Here is a 22,222-nt window from a genome sequence, read left to right on the forward strand (position 1 = left end):
ACTCATAGCGACCCCTCCTTGGGTTTCCGAGGCAGTATCACTACGGAAGTAGGATTGCCCAACCTTCCTTCCGAGGAGTGGCTGGTGGGTTTGAACCGCCAGGCGTCTGGTTAGCAGGCAAGAGTGAGCTCTGTTAGTGGCACATTAAATTTGAGATCCTTCCAAGACATGGTGACAGAGGTGTGTGGTGGCCAGTGGGGTGGACTGGAAGGTAAGTTGGGCTGGAGATCCAAAGTGGATGTAGCTAAAGCTTGTGAGTAGGCATAGGCATATATAGTTAGCCCACTGGAAAAGCTGTGCTGGGAAGAAAAGCTGTATGGAACTGGTAGGGGCCGGATTCCCCTAGCCAGAGAGGGAGCAGGACAGTTGTGGAAGGATGTGAGAGCCAAAGAACAGGAATCTCAATGACATGGGAAGGCCTCTACACAGAGGTCAGGTCAGGTGAAGACCACAGTTCATTGACAGACCTAGCCCCTGGGAGCTCTGGTAGCATAGTGCCTAAGGCACTTGACTGCTAACCAGAAGGCTGGCGGTTCAAACCCACCAGCCACCCCTCAGAAGGAAGGTTGGGCAATCTACTTCCGAAGTGATACTGCCTCAGAAACCCAAGGAGGGTTCACTATGAGTTGGGCCCGACTGGACAGCAGTGTCTAATGTAGGCCAGAGAAAAGCTGCCCAGCAGAGATGGGAACAGAAGGTTAGGAAATACAGACCACTGCAGATTAACTTTCCCTTTCATGTGTATGGGAGGTGAGCCAGCATTGAACGTGTTTTTTTGCTGGAGGAAAACAGGGCAGTAGAAAAGGAGAGGCTGAAGACAGGATAACTAGAGGAGGTAAGAGGAGAGGAGCAACCTTGGGCCATGAGGGACCACTTCTCTAGCACAGATGCAACAGCAATTCATACGAAAGAGCGACTTTCTCCGTTACTCAGTGTCCACGAGTTTGGTGTCATCCTCTTTGTCCTCCTCCTTCAGAGACCAGCAGAGGGAAAGCAGAGTGCCTGGCAGAGGGGGCCCATGCCGTCTACCGGTCTTAGGCTGATGGTGGCAGTCATGGGACTGTGGACAGACGCCAATCCCCTGCTCATGCGGCCGTCCACTAAAATGTCACGCTCGAGGATTCTAGAAAGAAGGGAGTTGTTCAGAAAACTGCAAAGGGAAAGCGGGGGCTGGAGGTGAAGACAGGAGGCTACTGTAGGCGGCGGCGTAGGCGAGCTGGAATAGTCAAAGAAATTATCAGAACAAAGGCGGAGTGACTGGCGAACCTCTTACAGATCCTCCTCCCTTATAGAATATGCATAACCCGCGAGCGCACTCACCTGCCGGTGCGAGGCCGCCGCGAGGCGCAGGCCGAGGCAGCGCTGGGGAAGCAGCGGGCGCCCGCAGTCACCGGGTCAGTGCCGTCGCCTGCGCCTGCCAGGGGCCGAGAGGCGCGCAGGGCGGGAGGGCGTCTAGCGGCTGGGACGCGCCGCGGGTTCCCCTGGCGCCCCAGTTCGCAGCCCGAGAAGGCGGGGCCAAGTCGGGCTAGGGAAGGCACAGGGCGGGCCGGGGCGGGCCGGGGAGCGCGGGGCGGGCGGGAGCATCTCGGGTTAGCAGGGAGCCGCCACAAGCTAGATCCGTAGAGCTAGGCGCGCTTGCCTGCCTCCCTGTCGCTGTACGGTGTTTGTAACGGTCCAGCAGGTTTATTAAAAATTCTCCTTCCGAAGGGTTTTCGCTGGGGTTTCTTCCTTCCACCCTGCTGTTGGGAGTTTGTGGTGGGGAAAGCGGGGGGAGGGAAGGGGACGCCTGCGGCAATCTGAAAGCGCCAAGAGACCGGAGCATCTCTTTCTGCAGCAAGGAGAGAGGAGCCGTCGCGGGGACCCACAGATCTCCACCGATCTGTTGCGCTTTGTTAAAATTCCGAACTGTGCCTGACATCTGACCAAGCGGGCAGATATGGGGTGTTTGGGCAACAGCAAGACTGCAGAAGACCAGGGTGTTGATGAAAAGGAGCGGCGGGAAGCCAACAAAAAGATTGAGAAGCAGCTGCAGAAAGAGCGACTCGCTTATAAAGCGACCCACCGACTGCTGCTGTTGGGTAAGGAGGGGGTGCAGGCCGGCGCAGCGCAGACAACCGGGTACCCAGAGCCTGGCTGGGAGCGGGACCTGGGGAGGCAGGGTGGGGAGAGAGAGCTCAGACCCGCCGCAGCGACCAGGAGAAAGTTCCGCAAACCAAGAATTAGCTCTTACAATGTATGTACAGTGTGTCTACAGCCATGAATAGGGGTAAGGTTACTGATCGACTTGATATGGCAGCAAGAGATGACAACGGTATGGAGATAAAGATTACAGCGTTCTTTTTGTTTGTTTGCAGGGGCAGGTGAGTCTGGGAAAAGCACTATCGTCAAACAAATGAGGATCCTGCACGTCAACGGATTTAATCCAGAGTAAGGAATGCTCTGTTGCTTTTGCTTCCAAGTCACTGCATACAAATTTTGTGACTTCTCTCCCATCCTTCCCAGAAGGGCTTTTTCCAAACAGTGAATTTCACAATTGAGTAGACATTTAAGGGGAAAAAAAATATTGTTGACTTTGGTGTATTTAGACAATCCTTTCTGGTAGTGTCTAGTCCCCCCCCCCAAAAAAAAAAAAAAAAACACTTGTTAAACATACTATGATTTATTAGATATACTTGGGGTATTAGTCCTGTTCTGAGCACACTTATCCAATATCTCAACATATACTTTTTCTATAATAGCAATTGTTTGCATCTATTTCAATTTATAACTATCAACATATGGATAGATTCAAATGAAATATATTTGCAAGTGTTCGCTGCCGTCTAGTCAGATCCAATTCATAGGGACCCCTCCTTGGGTTTCTGAGGTGGAATCTCTACAGAAGTAGATTGACCAATCTTTCTTCTGAGGAGTGGCTGGTAGATTTGAACCGCCAGCCTTCTGGTTAGCAGTCAAATGCCTTAGGCACTACACCACCAGACTGCAAGTGTTAGTGTATAGTTTTTATATGTGATACTCATAACAGTTTCACCACGTTTATGTGTAAACTGCGTGGTTGACTGTAGATTATATGTGCATTCAACTTTTTTAAGCTATGCTCAAAATAAAGCCAGTGGAAATAAGTTTTGGAAATAAATGAGTAGAAGAAAAAGTGATACTTTCCTCTCCCAGTTAAAAAATTTGCAGATGTTGACATGTGGGTTAGTATTAACCACCTGGGAAGCCAGTGTGACCCACTCCTGTAGTTGGAAATGTTTGATCCCACTCAGTTGATTTAAGTCCATGCTAAACATAATTAATAAGAACTCTCTTTTAATACAGGGAAAAGAAACAGAAAATTCTTGACATCCGGAAAAATGTTAAAGATGCTATTGTGGTAAGGACATTTTAAAAAAATGTTTCTTTACTAAAAAGGATAAGTCGTTTATCCTCTAAAACTGTTCAGGCAGAAATTACATATTTTAGACTATCATAATAATGCCTAAATATTATGTTTATATAAATATGTATTTTCTCTTTATTACATTTTAGACCATTGTTTCAGCAATGAGTACTATAATACCCCCTGTTCCTTTGGCCAACCCTGAGAACCAATTTCGATCAGACTATATCAAGAGCATAGCCCCTATCACTGACTTTGAATATTCCCAGGTAAGTAATCCTTACTGAAATGTTTTAAATGGTGAAAACTGGAACCTTTTCAAATGGAAGTGCTTACTGTGAATTATTACTATACTGATTCACTGTTAACTTTCTTTGAAATCTAGCTCTCTAAATGCTTAAGAGAAATACTTCTTCCATGCCAAAATATTTTCACTTGTTAAAAATACTAAAAGCAGTAGGATTGTAAGAAATGCTTTTATGAATGTATTGATGGGGTTGAAAATCAGGAAGACAGCATACATTTAAGAAATAACGAAAGTGCTTTTTCTTACATATTTTTCAAATTAGCAATCAGTTTCTCACATAACAAAAGAGTAGAAATTACTTGAGTAGAGGAAAATAACTTATGCAATTGCCTCCATGGGAATAATAAAAAGAACAGAATTCAGTTTACCTGTGTCACGCACACCCTTCAATCAAATGAGAAGAGAATGCGTACTAAAATTGTAACATGACCCCATTTTAATGTGTATTATATAATGTTAAAACATAATTTTATTTACATCTGAATTATTTAGGGCCATTTTCCTAATCACTTGCGTGCCAGTATTGCTTATACAGAAGGTATATATATGTATTTCCTTTTGTGTGGTGGACGTATTTTTATTTTTTAAAAAATTGTTATTTAGTAACATGATAAACCATGTTTCAAAGGAAAATATATTTTTAAATTTCTTAGAAAATTATTTTTGTTATAATTGTACCAAAAGGCCGTATTTGTATGCATGTATGTGATTACCTGTCAGTATCATTATTTCAAAGTTGTTATTGCCTAGCACAGTTGCTTTCAGACATTTTTCATTCTCAGACTCCTCTCTTTGAAGGAAAGCTCATGTGTAAACAGTTAGACACTATGCCTGTCAAACCAAAGGGCAGTCACTACCTGCTCACCCTCCCCTCTTTGCAGCAATCCACAGTTCTCCAGTGGGGTCTGTATTGAGATGATGGATAAAGAATTGCTGTTTTAAAAAGCTTTCATTCACATCCTCCAACGTGGTTTTGCTTTTGATATGCATTCTCATGTGCGTATGACATGAATTTATTTCTAGAATATCTGAAAGGGTAGCAAGAGTCAGAGGTAGCAAGCTGACTAGAAGAAGGCCTAGGCATCTGGCTTGACAAGAGGCTGGCCCAGTGAGTGAACTGTTTTTACTAAACTATGTTTAACTGAAGTGACCTGGAGGTGGGTAAAGAGATAACTTAGAGGCCAGGCAAGAAAAAATAGGCAAAATAACCCCTCCCTCCCCACCACTACAGCCTGCAGCCTCCACAACTAGAGCTGTAGGGTATTCTCCAGTATTGTGTAATATTTTACATATTGAAAAATCACCAAAAACTACAAACTCCTGATTGAAACAAGTAATGGTGACCCCATTCAACTTCCCATTTAGATGGTTATACAATATGTACCTTGGGCAATCTACTTCCATAGTGATTACAGCCTCAGAAACCCAAGAAGAGGTCACTATGAGTCAGATCCACTTTTGAATAGGTCCTGTTATGTTTGCCCAAAACTCATCATAAAACATCTCACATATGGCACTAATTTAGAAAAATTATGCTTAGCATACAGTGAGAAATTAGAATTAAAATAGACTAATAAGTCCCATAGGAGTCCTGGTGGCACAGTGGTTGAGCATTCAACTGCTCACTGAAAGGCTGGCGATTTGAACCCACCAGCAGCTCCATTGGAGGAAGATGGTGGCAGTCTGCTTCTGAAAAGATCACAGCCTTTGAAAGCCTGTGGGGCAGGTCTGCTGTGTCCTGTAGGGTCACTATGATTTGAGAGCAACTAGATGGCAATGGTTTTTTTTAATTAGTCCCATTTCATCTTCTGTTTGTGGCAAATTCACAGGTGATAAGGGATCCCCTATTAAATGCAAAATTCTGAAATAATAGGTAACTTCCACAAGTATTACCTAAAGAATATAAAACACCTAATTTGTAAAAGTAGTTTTCGAGCTCTATCATGAAGTTTTTAAATAAAAAAATGAAACTCGAAAAACCATTTCCTTTGGATATGCATATTTTCATAGATATGTTAAGGTTACTTAAAAATTATTATCAGAAAATATGGTTGATTTTCAGTAAAATAAAAGAAAATTATTTGACTATAATGCTTTTTCAGAGGTATTTTTAAGCCCACAATCTGTTGTCTTTATGTACCTATGTTCATGTCAAATGAGAGTATGTTTCATTTCTCATATAGCCTTTGTTGTTGTTGTTATGTGCCGTCGAGTCAGACACGACTCATAGTGACCCCTCCTTGGGTTTCCAAGGCAGCATCACTATGGAAGTAGATTGCCCCATCTTCCTTCCGAGGAGTGGCTGGTGGGTTTGAACCGCCAGCCTTCTGGTTAGCAGTCAAGTGCCTTTAGGCACTACGCTACCAGAGCTCCTCTCATATAGCCTGCAGTTATACAAATAAGAAAATTAGTATCTAAATGTAATCTTCCTTCTGAAATGCTATTTCTTATTTTAACATGTACCCAGTTTTCAGTGACATTTTATCCTATGGTATGCTGAAATATTCTTATTATTTATATTATTAATGCAAACAAATGCAACACATTGCCCTTGAGTCAGATCTGACTCATAGAGACCCCTCCTTGGGTTTCCGAGGTGGTATCACTAGGGAAGTAGATTGCCCAACCTTCCTTCTGGTGAGTGGCTGGTGGGTTTGAACTGCCAGCCTTCTGGTTAGCAGTCACATGCCTTAGGCACTGCGCCACCAGAGCTGATGGTATTATTATAACCTAATAATATTATTATTATATAATAATATAAGATTAATGTTGTTGTTAGTGCTTTCTCATGATTCTGACTCATGGCAACCACTGTATGCAGAGTAGAACTGCTCTGGAGGGTTTTCAAGCCTGTGACCTTTCAGAAGCCGGTTGCCTAGCCTGTCTTCCGTAGCCCCTCTGGGTGGGTTTGAACTTCCATCCTTTCAGTTAGGTTATCGCTTAACCATTTTGAGCCACCCAAGGACTCCTAGAGAGATATAGATATATAGATATACTTTGAGGGAAACAAATATATATATACATACTCAAGAGAACTGAAAATAAATGTTCACACAAAAGCTTGTAGACAGGTGGATTCAAAATGACAACCTTTCAGCTAATAGTCAAGTGCTTAACTGCGCCACCCAGGTTGTAATAATAATATAACTATGTTATATAACATAGATTTACTTTTTTTATTATCTTCACTAAGACAAATCTGATTTTATATACGACTGACATTGGTACATCTGGCAAAAATTAACTTTTATTTAAAGAAACATAAGTTTTTTGTTAATATAAAATAGAGCTAAATCAAATATTTTAATAGTAAACATAATACTAACTTACTAAATACAGTACTGTTTTTAGATTGACTCCTTAAGAAAATGTTTCAGTATTATAATCCATTTCTCTGAAGGTCTTAAGTTTACTTTCCTGTAGATTTAAATAACATTTGAATCTAGTGAATCCTAAATATTAAAATTTAGTATCAGAGTTCTTCAATTTATTAAAGGAAAATTAAAAGAATATGAATTTGGAATTCTAAATAATAATCATTATTTAAAAAAAAAAAAAAAAAGTCTCTTTACCCCGACACCTTGTGTCTGCAGGCACCTGAGCAGCTAGCTAGGACCTCATGCCAGTGTTGCGCCTCATTTTCCAGGTAACCTGTCACAGATGACTTTGTTATTGTTTTTTCATCAGTAAGCGAAGCTGATCCCAGTGCCTGCTTCATGAGGTGGTTATGAGGATGAAATATGTTAGTATCTAAAACAGATACTGGCCCCAGAGGTGTTCGTTGAAGTCCTGATCACTGCTCTGTGGAGGAAAAGAGAGAGTGCACAACAGCCCCATTCCCCACACCCCTCACCCCCAACCTGACTTTGCCTGCCCAGGCCTCCCTTAGCTCATTTGCTCCAAGATGCCTGGGGTTTGAGGTGAAGGCCAGCCAACCACACATGGCTGCTCCCCTTTGATTCCACACCAATCCAACCCCACACTACTCCCTTGCCTCAAACCATCATTGTATTAATCCCTTTTAGTCCATGCCTAATACCTCCAGCGTTCCTGGTGGAAATACTAAAGTTATCCCAAAGGGAGGCCAGCCCATCAACTTGCCCCTAGCTAGAAATCCTGCAGTCTTTTGCCTCTTGGAGTAAAAAGTGAGAGCTCTGCCCTGCATCCGGGCTGGCTGATTTGGACTTGGTTTCTGTCAGCAACAGTCCCCATATTGGGCCCTCTTCCTCCTTTTCTCCTTGTTTCCAGTCAAGTTTTCTTACAATGACCTTGGTCACCCTCACTTTCCCCATCTTTGCTGATCCTTGTCCCACTTTTCTGACATTATGACCTACCTACCACAAGTGCTCTGAGGCTGCCTAGAGCTAATCTAGATTTACTAGATCTTTTGGTGCATTTTTTTCTTTTTTCTTTTTTGGCTTGCTCCCTGGGGCTAGAATTTCTGTGCCAAGTTTGCCACAAATTCCAGCAACTTTTCAGCTAATTCTTTCAACCCAGTATTACCCCAACACATCCTTGCTTCCTGCCATCTAGCAATAGAAAAGTGAACTGTATGCTGAAACCTTCCCCCCAAGGGGAATTGATACTGGAACACTTAACATTCCAAGTAATAGGTGTCTCAGGAAGGTTATCAGCATTTAGAATTTTTGTAATAAAATATTTAAATATCCTAGGATTATGTTCTCTGGTTCAAAAAAATCTTAGAAAGGATTCTTTTTAAAATGAACAATCTTTCAATCTTTTTTTTCTTTTTCTAATTTGCACATCTGATTTCTTGTTATCACTTTCTTTTTTGAGGTTTGCTGCAAGTGGAAAGTCCCTGTGTTTTAGTCTCAAAACTACCACATTGGTTCCATAGAGCATAGTAAAAATAATATTTTAAAGATTAGAGTGTTGGTGTGTGTTGGAAACAGACTGCTAGTGAGGCCCTGGGGACCATTTAGTCTGGCAACCACTAAACAACTGCAGCTACAGGAGCTTAGTCACTGTGGGGCTGAAGGAAAAGACAAAAAAGTTTGTGTGACTTCCAGGTATGTGAAGTACTCAGGCATCAAGCAGAGATGTAAGATGGCTTTCTTGGTATTTCTTTCAGATGAAGCGTTTTTTGTAAATAGTCTGAATGTGATGCTCTCCAAGGCTTTGATTCCTAAAACTAAGGATGAGCGTGCTGCTGTAGATGAAGCAAGAAAGGCTGACTTGTAAGAGGGCCCTTCAGCTGTTCTTGTTTCATTGATGTTCAGTCCACAGATTTATTGAGTATCTCTTGATATTGAGATGAATGAGGGGCATACTTTCCCTCAACAACCTTATTGTCTAGTGGGAAAACAGACTCATAAATAAATCGAAGTGATACCATTGTATACTGCTACATTAAAGATGTTTACAGGTGCTGTTGGGAGCACAGAGAAGGAACACCACCCAACTAGCTCCATCCTGAGCTGAAACTTACTTGGGTTACTAGAAGTGGGCCTAGAGATGTGTACCAGCCCTGAGACAGAGAGAGGGTACCTCCCATGAGGGCCAGGAGCAGGTAGGGATCTTCCACAGAAGCAGCTGGGGGAGATAGCAGTCTGGATTCAGAAGGGCCTATGTGCCTGGCCCAGGACTGGGGACTTCTTCCTCAAGTAAGTGGAGAAACACTCAGGTATCTTAGCCAGGGAGTGACACATGGAGTTTGTCTTGGAATGATGACACCTGGGTTCCCAAGGACTCTACTCTTCTGTATCTGTCACTGGAATGGTGCTCTGGGAGTTTGTCTGTTTTTAGACAAAGGACATTTCTTCTGCCAGTACAATAATGAACTAATACAATATTTGTCCTTCTGTGATTGACTTATTTCACTCAGCATAAGTCCTCCAAGTGCGTCCACATTATGCATTGTCTTGCAGGTTCTATGTTATTCTTCAGGGTTACATAGTATTCCATTGTGTGTATGTACCATAGTTTGGTTATCCTTTCTTCTGTGGATGGGCACCTAGGTTGTTTCCATCTTTTTGCTATTGTAAATAGTGCTGTGATGAACATGGGTATGCATATATCTGTTTAACTTTTTATTTTTATGTTATTATCTTACCAAAAAGATGCAAGAATAATAAAAAAAGATCCTACATATCCTTCATCCATAATTAACATTTACCATTCTAGCACATCTTTTAGTCAACCATTTGAGAGTTGATTGCAGACATAACACCCCTTTGTCTCTAAATACATCAGTGTGTATTTCCTAAGAACAAGGAGATCCACTGTATAATCGTAGAATTATTATCAATTAATACAGTACCTCAACATAAAGAAAACAAAAATCCTTATACCTGAAGCAATAAGCAAGATTATAATAAATGGAGAAAAGATTGAAATTGCCAAATATTTAATTTTACTTGGATCCACAATCAATGCTCATGGAAGCAGCAGTCAAGAAATCAAATGACATATTGCACTGGGCAAATCTACGGCAAATGATCTCTTAAAAGTGTTAAAGAGCAAAAATATCACTTTGAAGACTAATATGCACTTGACTCAAGCCATGGTATTTTCACTCACCTCATATGCATATGAAAGCTGGACAATGAATAAGGGAAACCAAAGAAGAATTGATGCATGTGAGTTATGGTGTTCGTGAAGAATACTGAGTAAGAAGAATAGGAGTGAGTAAATCTGTCTTGGGAGAACACAGCCAGAATGCTCCTTAGAGGTGAGAGTGGCCAGACTTTGTCTCTCAGTCATGCTGTGGTCATGTTATCAGGAGGGCCAATCCCTGGAAAAGGATATCATGTTTGGTAAAGTTGTTGTTGTTGTTGTTTGCCATTGACTCGGACCCGACTCATAGTGACCCCTCCTTGGGTTTCTGAGGAGTATCACTACGGAAGTAGATTGCCCAACCTTCCTTCCAAGGAACAGCTGGTGGGTTTGAACTGCCAGCCTTCTGGTTAGCAGTCAAGTGCCTTAGGCACTCTATGCTACCAGAGTTCCTGTTTGGTAAAGTAGAGGGTCAGTAAAAATGAGGAAGACCCTCAATGAGATGGATGGACACAGTGCCTACAACAATGGGCTCAAGCATGGCAACAATTATGAAGATGGTGCAGGATCAGGTAGTGTTTTGCATGATTTAGAACTGATTCCATAGGACCTAACAATGAATCATGTAATCTATAAACCTTTTTCAGATTTCATCAATTGCCTCAATAATAATATAGTGAAATAATAGTAATAAAAATGATGATGGTGTTTCTGGTTAGTGACTCAAGTCAGGATCCAGCACCATATATAATTTCTGTTCTTTGTTTACTCTAGAATAGGTCCTCAGCCTTCCTTTCTTCTTTGTGACATTGACCTGCCATCTATTTTGTAAAGTGCCCTTGTGATTACATTCAGTTCATGTAGTTTGGCAGGAATAGCATGAAGTGATATGGTGCTATCTCAGTTTATCTGTTACATTACTGCTGATCACTTAGTTAAGGCAGAGACTGCCAGGTTTCTCCCCTATAAAAGTACTTTTTTCATTTTGTAATTCATAAGTAAACTTTAGGAATATATTTCGAGACTATAAATATCCTGTTCTTATCAGAACTTTCACTTTTGTTTGAGCACACAAATACATTTTAATCACAATAGATACAGTAAATTGTACAATAAATTGTTGCCCAATTCTTGTGACTATATTGAAATACTATAATGAAAATAAAATAGAATGTGTCGCATGATGCTGCTTCACATGTAATCAAAAGTGTATTCAGTAATAAAAAGTAATTCAGTATTCAGTATTCATATTCAGTAATAAAAAGCCTATGGAAGATTAGCCAGAGCAGTTGTCTCATCTTCACCAACACACCAAGAAATATGAACTTGAACTGCAGAAAAACTTTTTATCTAAGGTGATTTTTCTTTTAGGAAGTAAATTTTAAGGATCACAAAGTAACTAAGGCAATATACTTTTTAAATTCCTTGAATGAGTTATCATCAAAACTTCAAATACTTTGAAAGCATGAGGCTTAAAAGAAAAAAAAAAAAAAGACTTTTGAATGTTTTTGACATCTGTTGCATGATTTACCAAAGAAGACATTCATTTCTAAGAACACTTCCTTTTTTTCTGAATAATATGACATTAAAAATACCTTAGTATGAGAGCATTTTGTCTTTATCATTTCTAGTTTTATGTAACTCTGAGAGAAAACATTTTGAACTTTTCAGCTCTCTCTTGGAAAGTGGTAGAAGAAGCAGTGTGAGTAGGCTATTTTTATGCCAAATTAAGACTTAAATGAGTCAACACATGTGGTTTGTGAAAAAAAGTCACTAAGGCTTCAAGAAGCAAACTAATGAATTTGATCCTGAGAAGTTTCCTTTGAAGCATTCTTTTTTAGCATGAGAATGCCATCCATGGTTGTGTTTTATATTTCACCTTTTAAAATAATTCCATACTTCTGTTATTTTGTCATTTATTATGGCATGTAGATTGAATTAAATCAGCTTTATGTATAAATTCTCACTGCATAGAGCAATTTCACTTTTTCTGTTTTGTTTGTATTTGTTTGAACAGGAAGTATCTGTGTATGATGAAATATCCAATCATATAAGAGTGGCATGAAGAGTCTCCCTTCTACTCCTGAGCCGCAGCTCACTAATTACCACCCCAGGGGGCAACCAAGGTGGCATTACAGCTAAGAGAGTCCTTAAAGAGCAACCTTTTAAACATATTTTATCTAATAGTGAATAGAAGTCAGTTATAAAGTGTAATTGCAGGTAATCTTGTTTGTATGGAGATATTATCAAGCTTCAGTCACCAAGTAACCATCTCAAATAAAATCCAACATTAAAATAAATTTTGTAGAAACTGTTTCAGGGTTGAGACAAAATGCCAGAGTACTTGATAATGGAAACACGGAATGTTTGTACCAGGCATCCAGTAAGTATGGATGTGGAGGATATAGACCTTGTCACTCTGAGGAGGATCACAAAAGTGCTGTTGACCTGAGAAGTTGACCCAAGCAATGCACGTAGAGAGCATTTTGACCCTCCAGTTCAGTCTGGCAGGTCTTTAGGACAATTTCTCTCCCCTTTTCAGTCCATAAACCAAACCAAACTCATTGCCGTCGAATTGGATCCGACTCATGGTGACCCCTCCTTGGGTTTCCAAGGCAGTATCACTATGGAAGTAGATTGCCCAGTCTTCCAAGGAGTGGCTGGTGGATTTGAACCGCCAGCCTTCTGGTTAGCAGTCAAATGCCTTAGGCACTATGCAACCAGAGCTCCTTCTCAGTCCATATGACATGTAATCTCTCTCACTTTGTATGGTGTTCTAAGAGCACACACAAGATTCCTGTTGTACCCATTTTATAGTCTTCCTTCAGGGCTTTAAGCCATTCTCTTGCTCTCATTTCTGTTTCTGTTTCAAAGAATTACTTTGAATTTCTGCCCAAGAGAAGAACTATGGTTCCCATCCTAGGTGTCATGCTTACTTTTATACAACACCCTTGTCCCTCCTTTTCTGCCAGCCTTTGCTCTACCTCCTTCAAAACTCTGAACCTTGCTTCTTCTTCCTCTACCTGAAAAATCAAAATACCCAATAACACACTGTGCATGCTGTGTTTAAATATTTTCCTTATTTAAATACTCATTTACAAAAGGTTACTCTCAGGCACTTAGTAAGTACTTAATTAATGCTGATTGATTAAAGTGACTAAAGAAACATTATCCACTTTTAAGTCTCTCAATTAACAAGGCTAGACTAACTTAGAAAGCAGATTTATGTGTAATAATATGAAATGTATGTTTTTTATGCCTGTCCTTTTATTCTGAAAGCTCACATCATGATTACACTTTGCCACTAACCATGCATTTACTGCAGTGGGAGCCAGATCCTTGTTGGTTGGCACAGCATTTGGCATGTAGTTATGCTCAGCAAATGTGTGCTAAAATCAAGTATTTACCACTTGCTGAACGCTGAACTTAGGATAATGAGTTATACAGAGAGAGTATGTTGTACTCATTGGCCTCAAGAAACTTATGGCTTAGTAAAAGAAACCAGATTAACATGGAATGTAAAATTAATAATCACTAGGCGTCATGTAATTTAATGCTAATTTATGTGATGTAGACTAGAAATTTTGTAGCCATTTAGAGAGATGACAACAATTGCTGTGGTATGTTTTCCTGGGTGACTAAAGTTTTCATAGTTAAGCAGCAAGAACTAAGGGCCAGGTAGGAAGAAACCAGCTTAGCTTGAGTAGAAGGTAGGTGTCAGGAAGCAGAGCAAGAGTTAGAGACGTGGACTATACACCACCCAATCCAATTGAAATGCTCAATAAAAGGGGTAGAGCACACTGTAGGTTTGGAATATGACTGAAGGAGGACCAAGAAGGAAAGCACAGAAATGAGAAAGAAATGCTGGCAGGTCTTTGGTCTCAGACTCATCTTGTATGACACCATCATCACAGTCAGGATCCATTCTCAAGCATGTTGTTGTTGTTAAGTGCCGTGGAATTGGACCCGACTCATAGCGACCCCTCCTTGGGTTTCTGAGGCAGTATCACTACAGAAGTAGATCGCCCCATCTTCCTTCGGAGGAGTGGCTTGTGGGACTGAACCCCCAGGCTTCTGGTTAGTAGTCAAGTGCCTTAGGCACTATGCAGCCTCATTTCACAGCATGACTGTAGAAACAGTGAGCTTTGACTAGAATTCAAGATAAGCCCATATTCTACAATCTCAATTTTATAGTGTTAGAAAACAGAGAATATCATCCTTTGCTTAACCATGAATTCACAGTTGTGGCAGTTAATTTGCTACACACACACATAATTACTCAGCATTTAATTCACTGATGTTGTTGTTGTTGTTGTTGTGTGCCATCGAGTCGTACTCTACTCATAGCGACCCCTCCTTGGGTTGCCGAGGCAGTATCACTGCGGAAGTAGATCGCCCAACCTTCCTTCCGAGGAGTGGCTGGTGGATTTGAACCACCAGCCTTCTGGTTAGCAGTCAAGTGCCTTAGCCACTATGCTACCAGAGCTCCCTAATTCATTGATAGTAGTGAAAAATATGTTCGGGTGAAAAATATGTTCGGGTTAATCATACTGTATATAATTTTTCAATGTATAAATCATAGATTTAGGGCAAAAAAAGATAGATAAATATTTGTTGCTCCATTCATTTCTATTTGAACTTTCTCATCCCAAGTTGAGGTGAAAAGAATCTTACCAAAATTTTGTTTATCCTATTTATTTATCAATGTACTCTTATAAAACACACACACACACACACACACACACACAAAGGCTGAATCATATTTAAATAATTAGCAATGTTTTTAGAAGTTACCCAAATACTACACTTAATTCAGTGATTATCCTTCAAATATATTTAAACAGAGTGAAATATTTTTTTCACAGAAGAAGCTGTTTTCAGAATCATCTCTAAAAAAGAAAAAAGAGAAGACAGATGTTTTCCCTTACTGCTCCTGCACTACTACCACCTCCATCAAACATAAGTGTTGGATTTCTAAACTCAGTTTTACCGTCCATTGCTCTTGATTGGTTCTAGAATCATATATACAATCACAGATGAGTAGTTTTTAACCAGCATATTTCTAGAAAAATGACTATTATTATTTGAATTTTCACTGTTATCCAAAGTAATGTTAAATGTTTTATGAAGTTATTATCAGGTTGTATTTATTTTTGTCCATATCAGGGTATTTATTATCATGAGGAATACCTTTTGCAAGAGTATTATGAGTCAATTGATTTAAGGAATTATTGGAATATCCCTCTCCCCTTTTTCTCAAGCTTCTACTCCTAAAACAAAATTTTAGATATTATCACAATGTTCCATTGCTCTACATATTAAATGATGACATATCATTTCAAAATATTTGACTTTTCTTAAAGTTGTTTTTAATAGTTTTTAAATTATTGTACTTTTATTTTTTGTTAAACTGGCTTATTTGCCTACCAAATAAACTAAAATGTCAGCAAGTGATATCTTTAATTGCCTATAAGAATTAAGCTAGTAATGATTATCATCAGTGTTTCTTCTTTCTTCTACTAAAAAGTTACAATTAATTAGTACATTATATCATCATGTAAGTTTCTGTAATTTATTGGAAGCTGATATATAGGCAGCCCTGGGTTACTAATGAGATCCATTCCTAATGGTTTCATTAACAATTTGTAGGTCATTCAGATCAGGTGCCTAAAGTTTTTATTTAGCCTTACTTTAGTGCAAGAGGAGCTTTGGTGGTGCTGTGGTTAAAGCATTGAGCTGCTAACCAAAAGGTCAGTGGTTTGAACCCACCAACTACTGCACAAGAGAAAGATGAGGCAGTCTGATTCCATCAAGATTTACAGCCTTGGAAACTCTATGGGGCAGTTCTACTCTGTTCCATAGGATAGCTATGACTTGAAATCGACTTGATGGCAGTGGGTTTGGTTTCAGTGCAAGAAAAGGCTCTAAGTCTTTTCAATTATTTAAAAGCTACACATGCAGCAAGTGAAGGCAGTGGTTCAGCTGTCTCAAAGTGAGGGCAAATTTATATAACATTAAAGCAGGGCTTCAATGATGTTAGTGCCGGGCTCAAAGATGTTGGCCTGTTTTGCCATTCTGAATGTGTGTGGCTCTCCACAGTCCTGCCAATCATCACACATCAGACTCCCAAAAGGACTCAATATGCCTTCCATTCCAGGGCTTTTTTTTTTTTTCTTTCTTTCTTTCTTTCCAGCTTTTGTTATTTGGGTGAAAGTTTACAGAGCAAATTGGTTTTCCATTCAACAATTCATACACATTTTGTTTCAAGACATTGATTTCAGTCCCCACAATGTAACAGCACTCTTCCCACTTCTTCCTTGTGTTTACCTTTTCCATTCTGCCTTCTTATCTATCCCTTTCTGACTTCTGAGCTTTGTTTTGGGGCAAATGCTGCCCTTTTGATCTTGTATGGTTGATTGTTCTAAGGAGTGTGATTCTCTCAAGTATTATAGTTCACCTTACAGGCCTATAGTTTGGCTGAAAGTTGAGCCGTGGGGTGAGTTCATTTCCAGGCTTGAAGGGCCATAGTCATGAGGGTTCCACTGGTCTCTATAAAACCAGGAAGTGTGTTTTTGTTTTTTAATTATTTTGAATTTTGATCCACCTTTTTCTCCCACTCTATCCAGTAGCTCCTGTTGTAATCCCTTTCAGAGAGTGCCATCTAGTTCTTCTGGTCGCAGGGTCATGTAGGCTGAGGTTCACATGGCCCATTAATCTTATGGACCAATTGTTTCCTTGTGTCTTTTTCTTCATTCTTCTATACTCTGGATGGGGAGAGACCAATAGCTGCACCTTAGGATGGCTACTCACAAGCTTTTAAGACCCCAGTTGCTACTCACCAAAGTAGGATATAAAACATTGTCTTCGTGGACTATGTTATTCCAGTTGACCTTGGAGTCCCCCAAAACTGTGGTCCTAAGCCCCTAGGCCCAGCAACTTATTCCCCCAGGATGTTTGGTTATGGCTAATAAGTTTTCATAATTTTTCCCCCATATGCTCTACTATGTTCATGGATATATTTGTAGCACATGTAAATACATATGTATAAATATTCTCTGTCAAACCTGTATATATTTGTGGTGTATATATATTCACCTTCCCATCCCTGTTCAGCCTGTGTATCTAAGTATCCACTCATTGATTATTTTTATTACTGTTATTGTAGGATAATGTATATAATAATATTTACCTTTGTTGCCTTTAACTCTTGCGTTCCTTCCAGTGTCTTCCTTCGGCTTGATCATTTTATGCTGACCTCCCCTTATTTTATATTGCCTCTCCCTTCACCCAAGTTAAAATATGTGTCTACCCTCTAGTTAGTTATTTATCCTTTCTTCGTCTTCTGCTCCTTCATAGAATGTTTCTTTCTGTTTATAAACTTTTCTCCCACTCTATTCATAGTAGTCTCATATAATATTTGCCCTTTTGTGATTGACTTTGAAGACTGGGCAACCTACTTCCATAGAAATACCATCTTGGAAACCCAAGGAGGGGTTGCTATGAGTTGGAACTGACTCAACAGCAGTGAGTTTGGTTTTTTGTTTGTTTGTTTGTTTTTTGGTTTTGTGATTGACCAGTTTCACTTAGAATAATGTCCTTTAGGTTCATCTGTGTTAGGAAGTGTTTTGCAATTCATCATTATTCTTTATCATTGCACAGTATTACAGTTGTGTATGTACAATAGTTTTTTACCATTCATCCATTAATGAGCACTTAGGTCATTTCCATCTTTTTGCTATTATGAATAATGCTGCAATGAATATGGGTGTACATATATCTGTGTAATTGCTCTTATTTCTCTAGGATAGTAGTGGGATTGCTGGATCATATGGTATTTCTATTTTCAATTTTTTAAGGAAGTGCCATATTGTTTTCCATAGTGGTTGTACTATTTCAGTCTCACCAGTAGTGTATGAGGGTTCCAATCTCTTCACACCCTTACCAGCATTTGTTATTTTCTATTTTTTGAACTTTGCTATTAATACTGAGGTGGGATGAAATCTCACTGTTGTTTTGATAAGCATCTCTCTAATGGCTAATGGTCACAAGTACTTCTTCATATGTTTGCTAGCCACCTCAATGTCTTTTTGGTGAAGTGTCTATTTATTCAACCCATAATTTTTCCCACTCCAGTTACTGTTGTTGAATCACCCAAATTGTAAAAATCCTAGTCTGTTCCTGTTTTGCTTTGTGACATTGACAGAACTTGTTTGAAGTTCTGCACTAAAGGGCAAGTAGGAGTTGTCTGTAAATTGGACATTTGTAACCCAAGGACTGCTTATATTCCAAATGAACCATTATTAGTTTTATCTGAGTAGTCATTCAATTCAGTTTTAAAAAACAATTACCCAGTATGTGTCAGGAACTATGTTAAGCTTAAGCATTGGAAATACCAAGATATCTGTGTGTTCCATGTCCACAAGGTGTTCTAACAGGGAAACCAGAGCCTACATTGTTACAGTGGGTTATAACATAGGTGCTAACATACCCTCTGAAAGCAGGTAGTACCACTTTCCCAGAGAAGATGAGTCTTGACTTGGTCTTGAAGAGTGACTGTGTTCAGCATGTACAGCAGGGATAGACAGAGGGTGGCACAGCCAAAGGGTAAAAACCAATAAACCAAACCCATTGCTGTTGAGTCAATTCCAATTCATGGTTAGCCCATGTGTTACAGAATAGAACTGAGCTCCTGAGGGTTTTCTTGACTACAGTCTTAATGAAAGCAGATTGCCAGACTTTCTTTTGGTTAGTAGACAAGAACAAACTGTTTGTGCCAGCCAGGGACCTGCCAGAGGAACACTGAGTGTAAATTGTGAAGTCTCAGAGTGGTCATTCTCAGAAACCCTAAATCCTGTGGCAAATTTAGAAAGGAACCTCACCCTGCAGAAAATCACAGAGGGACATTCTTAGTATCATGGCTCTATGAAGGTAATTTTGGGTTAATTCGACTGGAGCCTTTGATACCTACTGCAGTGTGAAAGTTTATGGTGTGAATGCAGTATGAATTTTATGGTAGAAATAAACAAAAACATCAGCACAGGTTACAGAAAAGAATTACAAGAAATTCAGGAGAGGTATGGGCTTCAGTAGAAACATTGCTTTAAATTGTCCTAGTTGATGGTAAATTTGAAACTACATAATATTTAAGTCAAATTCTATCTATGCTTCTCTTTACCAAGAAATTGGGGAAGCTAAATCTTCACAGTTTTCTGCTTCAAGTGCCTCCTCTTGGCCCATCTGTTTGCCCCAGCCATTCCTGTTCCAGTGGATTCTGGGGTCAGACACATTAGGACTTCCCCACCTCGTTATGGCCATGCCTCCTTTATCTGCAGTCTTGTGGTGATATCTTGTGTGTCACTCAGCATTTCAACTGGAAGTGAATTCAATGTGCCTGGTCCCAGACTTGCTTTACAGATAAGCAGGCTAGGACACCAGATGTGGAAGAGCCTTGTCTAGGGCTGCCCAGTAGCTGCTGGTCAAGTCAAGACTAGAACCTGTTGTTGTTGCTGTTGTTATGTGCCGTCGAGTCGGCCCCGACTCATAGCGACCCCTCCTTGGGTTTCCGAGGCAGTATCACTACGGAAGTAGGATTGCCCAACCTTCCTTCCGAGGAGTGGCTGGTGGGTTTGAACCACCAGCCGTCTGGTTAGCAGGCAAGTGTCTTAGCCACTATGCTAGCAGAGCTCCTCTCCTAATTTCTCATTTAGTTCCCTTTTTATCATTTTCACCCATGTGTGGTTCACATCCATATTTATGTGGAGAAGTTTTTCTATCTATGAGGTTGGACTGTAAGAAATTGTCAACATTTGGCTATTTTTGGTGGCAGTTCCATGTTGTTCACCTTAGAATTGCATGTCTCCCATCAACTTTTTATGATAGTCCCTGCATCCCCTTGTTCCTGGCAGACCAGCTTGCTTCTTTGTGAGGTTGCTTCTTTGGTGAGGGCTGCCTCTATCATTACCACTGCAGCTGTACATCCCTTCCCTTTTCCCTTCACAGGTCCCATCTACTTTCACCTGCTTGTCTGCTTCACTTAGGTCCCCTAAAATCTACTGGATCCCCTCTTTCCCTGAGGCATATCTCCTTGTACCCTTATCCTGTTCATACATTTGCTCACACAAACCTTTAAACAAGCCATCTCTCCTGGGCAGCTTTCCCAACTGTGAGATGAAAGGAGGTGAATTCTACCCAAGCCACACCCTGACCACACAGCATAATCTGTTCTTCCACCCCATGGTATCCACCTGCCAAATGTCCACTGCCATCCATTGGCCTCTCCCATTCCTAGAGTTTACTGAATGTCTGTGCTACTCAAGTGCTTGGTTAGTAAGAATTATGCATTTTCAGTAGCTGAGCACATGACGTTTGCTTATTTACAGTTATAGTGACTACAAGTCTAAGTGATCTGTTAAAGGGTTTTGTGTGAAATCACCCTGAAAGATAGTCAGCATATGTTGGGGGAAGGAGATATACAGGATCTTGCTGTATGTGACCAACCTCTGAAAGATATTCTGTAGTCTGCTTGATTAAAAAAAAAATAATAAGAAGAAATAAGAAATAAAATAGTGGCAAAAAATCTAGTAGTTTTACACAGATAATTATATAAAAATAATTATATCTGAGTAATTTTGGTGGCTAGAGTAAGTTCTTTAGCATTATAGTTAAGAAGACAAGGTTTGTAGTTCTAATCTCAGCTCTGCCTCTTACTGATTTTATAACCTTGAGTATGTTAATACATCTAGGCTCAATTTTCTCATCTATAAAATGGGGATAATGATAACAACTGCCTATCACATGAAGTTGTTATGCAAATTGCACACAGTAATATATTTCAGACCTTAGCACTGTGTCTGGCACATTGTAAGCATCCAGTAAATACTAGCTGTCATCAGTGTCACAACTTTAACATGATGTTAATAAAGGTGAGTTTAGTGCCTTCTTAGATTTTGCCAAGTGCTAAAGCTTGGAAACTTCATTTGGGGATTATCCAGTTAAATACATGAGTGCAGGCACAGGAAAGAGTTTACCTGCTTATTTAGGGAATGATGAGACCACTACTCCTTGTCTTCCTAGAGAAACAGAGCATGTTTCTCTCGTCAGAAACGCGTTTTCTGCTCATCATGTCCCTGCTGAGCTCCTGAGATGAACAGGGCTACAGGGAGCAGTTTGAGCTAACCTAGATTTGGAATAACAACCATAACTGCCCCATTAGACACTTGCAGTACAGAGGTGCCATCAGCTAGACCCCAGCTGCTTATTCTGACTCCCCAGTTTAGCCAGGAGCAAGCCCAGCTCTGAATAAAGGGTCAGCTTCAGTTTCAGCCAGATTCAGGGTCAGGCCATGGTGTTAAGAGAGACTTCCTCAACTCTCTTAAGCTTTTCAAGGTTTAGGGTTGCATGGGAGAGTCAGAATTACCATATTCTCCAGAAATGTTTTCTATTTGGAATAAATTATTTAGATTAAAAAAAATATGATGAAAGACAACTGGGATTTTAAAATCCATGAGAACCTATCACAGAGAAATGGTTACTCAGTTTTTGTTTTCTTAGTGGTGTTAGTAAACTGGCATCTGTGACATAATGTATCTGTGCTATAATGAGTGATTCACAAAGCATTTATCTCTAGCCAGGCACTGTCCTGGGTTATATGTCCACAACACTCCTAGGAGGTGGGCACTGCTGTTAGCCTTATCTCACATATGAGGAGCAGACCATAGAGAAGGCCACTGACTTTTTGGTCACAGAGCCGGGTTAGTCAAAGTCAGAGTGACCCCAGAGCCTGCCCACCTGCACATTAGCATGACTTTCCCGGGCTCTAGAAACATGTGTCCACATTGTACACCGAGTCCATGGTTTTTTGTTGTTTTTTTTTTTAAATTGTGATTTGGGTGAAGATTTACAGAGCAAATTCACATTCCATATAGCAGTTCACATATACTTTGTCTCATGTCATTGACCACAGTTTACCACAATGCAACAGCTCCCCTCCCACTTCCTCCCCATAGTTACCTCTTCCC

At 40.2% G+C, this 22,222-nt stretch overlaps 1 protein-coding gene across 1 annotated transcript in view; it reads left to right on the forward strand.

Moving 5' to 3' along the window:
- The first annotated feature begins 1,936 nt into the window (after nt 1–1,936).
- Nucleotides 1,937–22,222, forward strand: part of GNAL (G protein subunit alpha L) — a 158,958-nt gene continuing 138,672 nt past the window's right edge. The window contains exons 1-4 of the mRNA XM_007948918.2: nt 1,937–2,078; nt 2,355–2,427; nt 3,322–3,376; nt 3,532–3,651. Of these exons, the coding sequence (XP_007947109.1) occupies nt 1,937–2,078; nt 2,355–2,427; nt 3,322–3,376; nt 3,532–3,651 (390 nt within the window). The remainder of the gene's footprint in view (nt 2,079–2,354; nt 2,428–3,321; nt 3,377–3,531; nt 3,652–22,222) is intronic.

Source organism: Orycteropus afer, unplaced genomic scaffold (genome assembly GCF_000298275.1).
Source record: "Orycteropus afer afer isolate SDZICR_OR568_19922 unplaced genomic scaffold, OryAfe1.0 scaffold00232, whole genome shotgun sequence".
In the NCBI taxonomy this organism is placed as follows: domain Eukaryota; kingdom Metazoa; phylum Chordata; class Mammalia; order Tubulidentata; family Orycteropodidae; genus Orycteropus; species Orycteropus afer.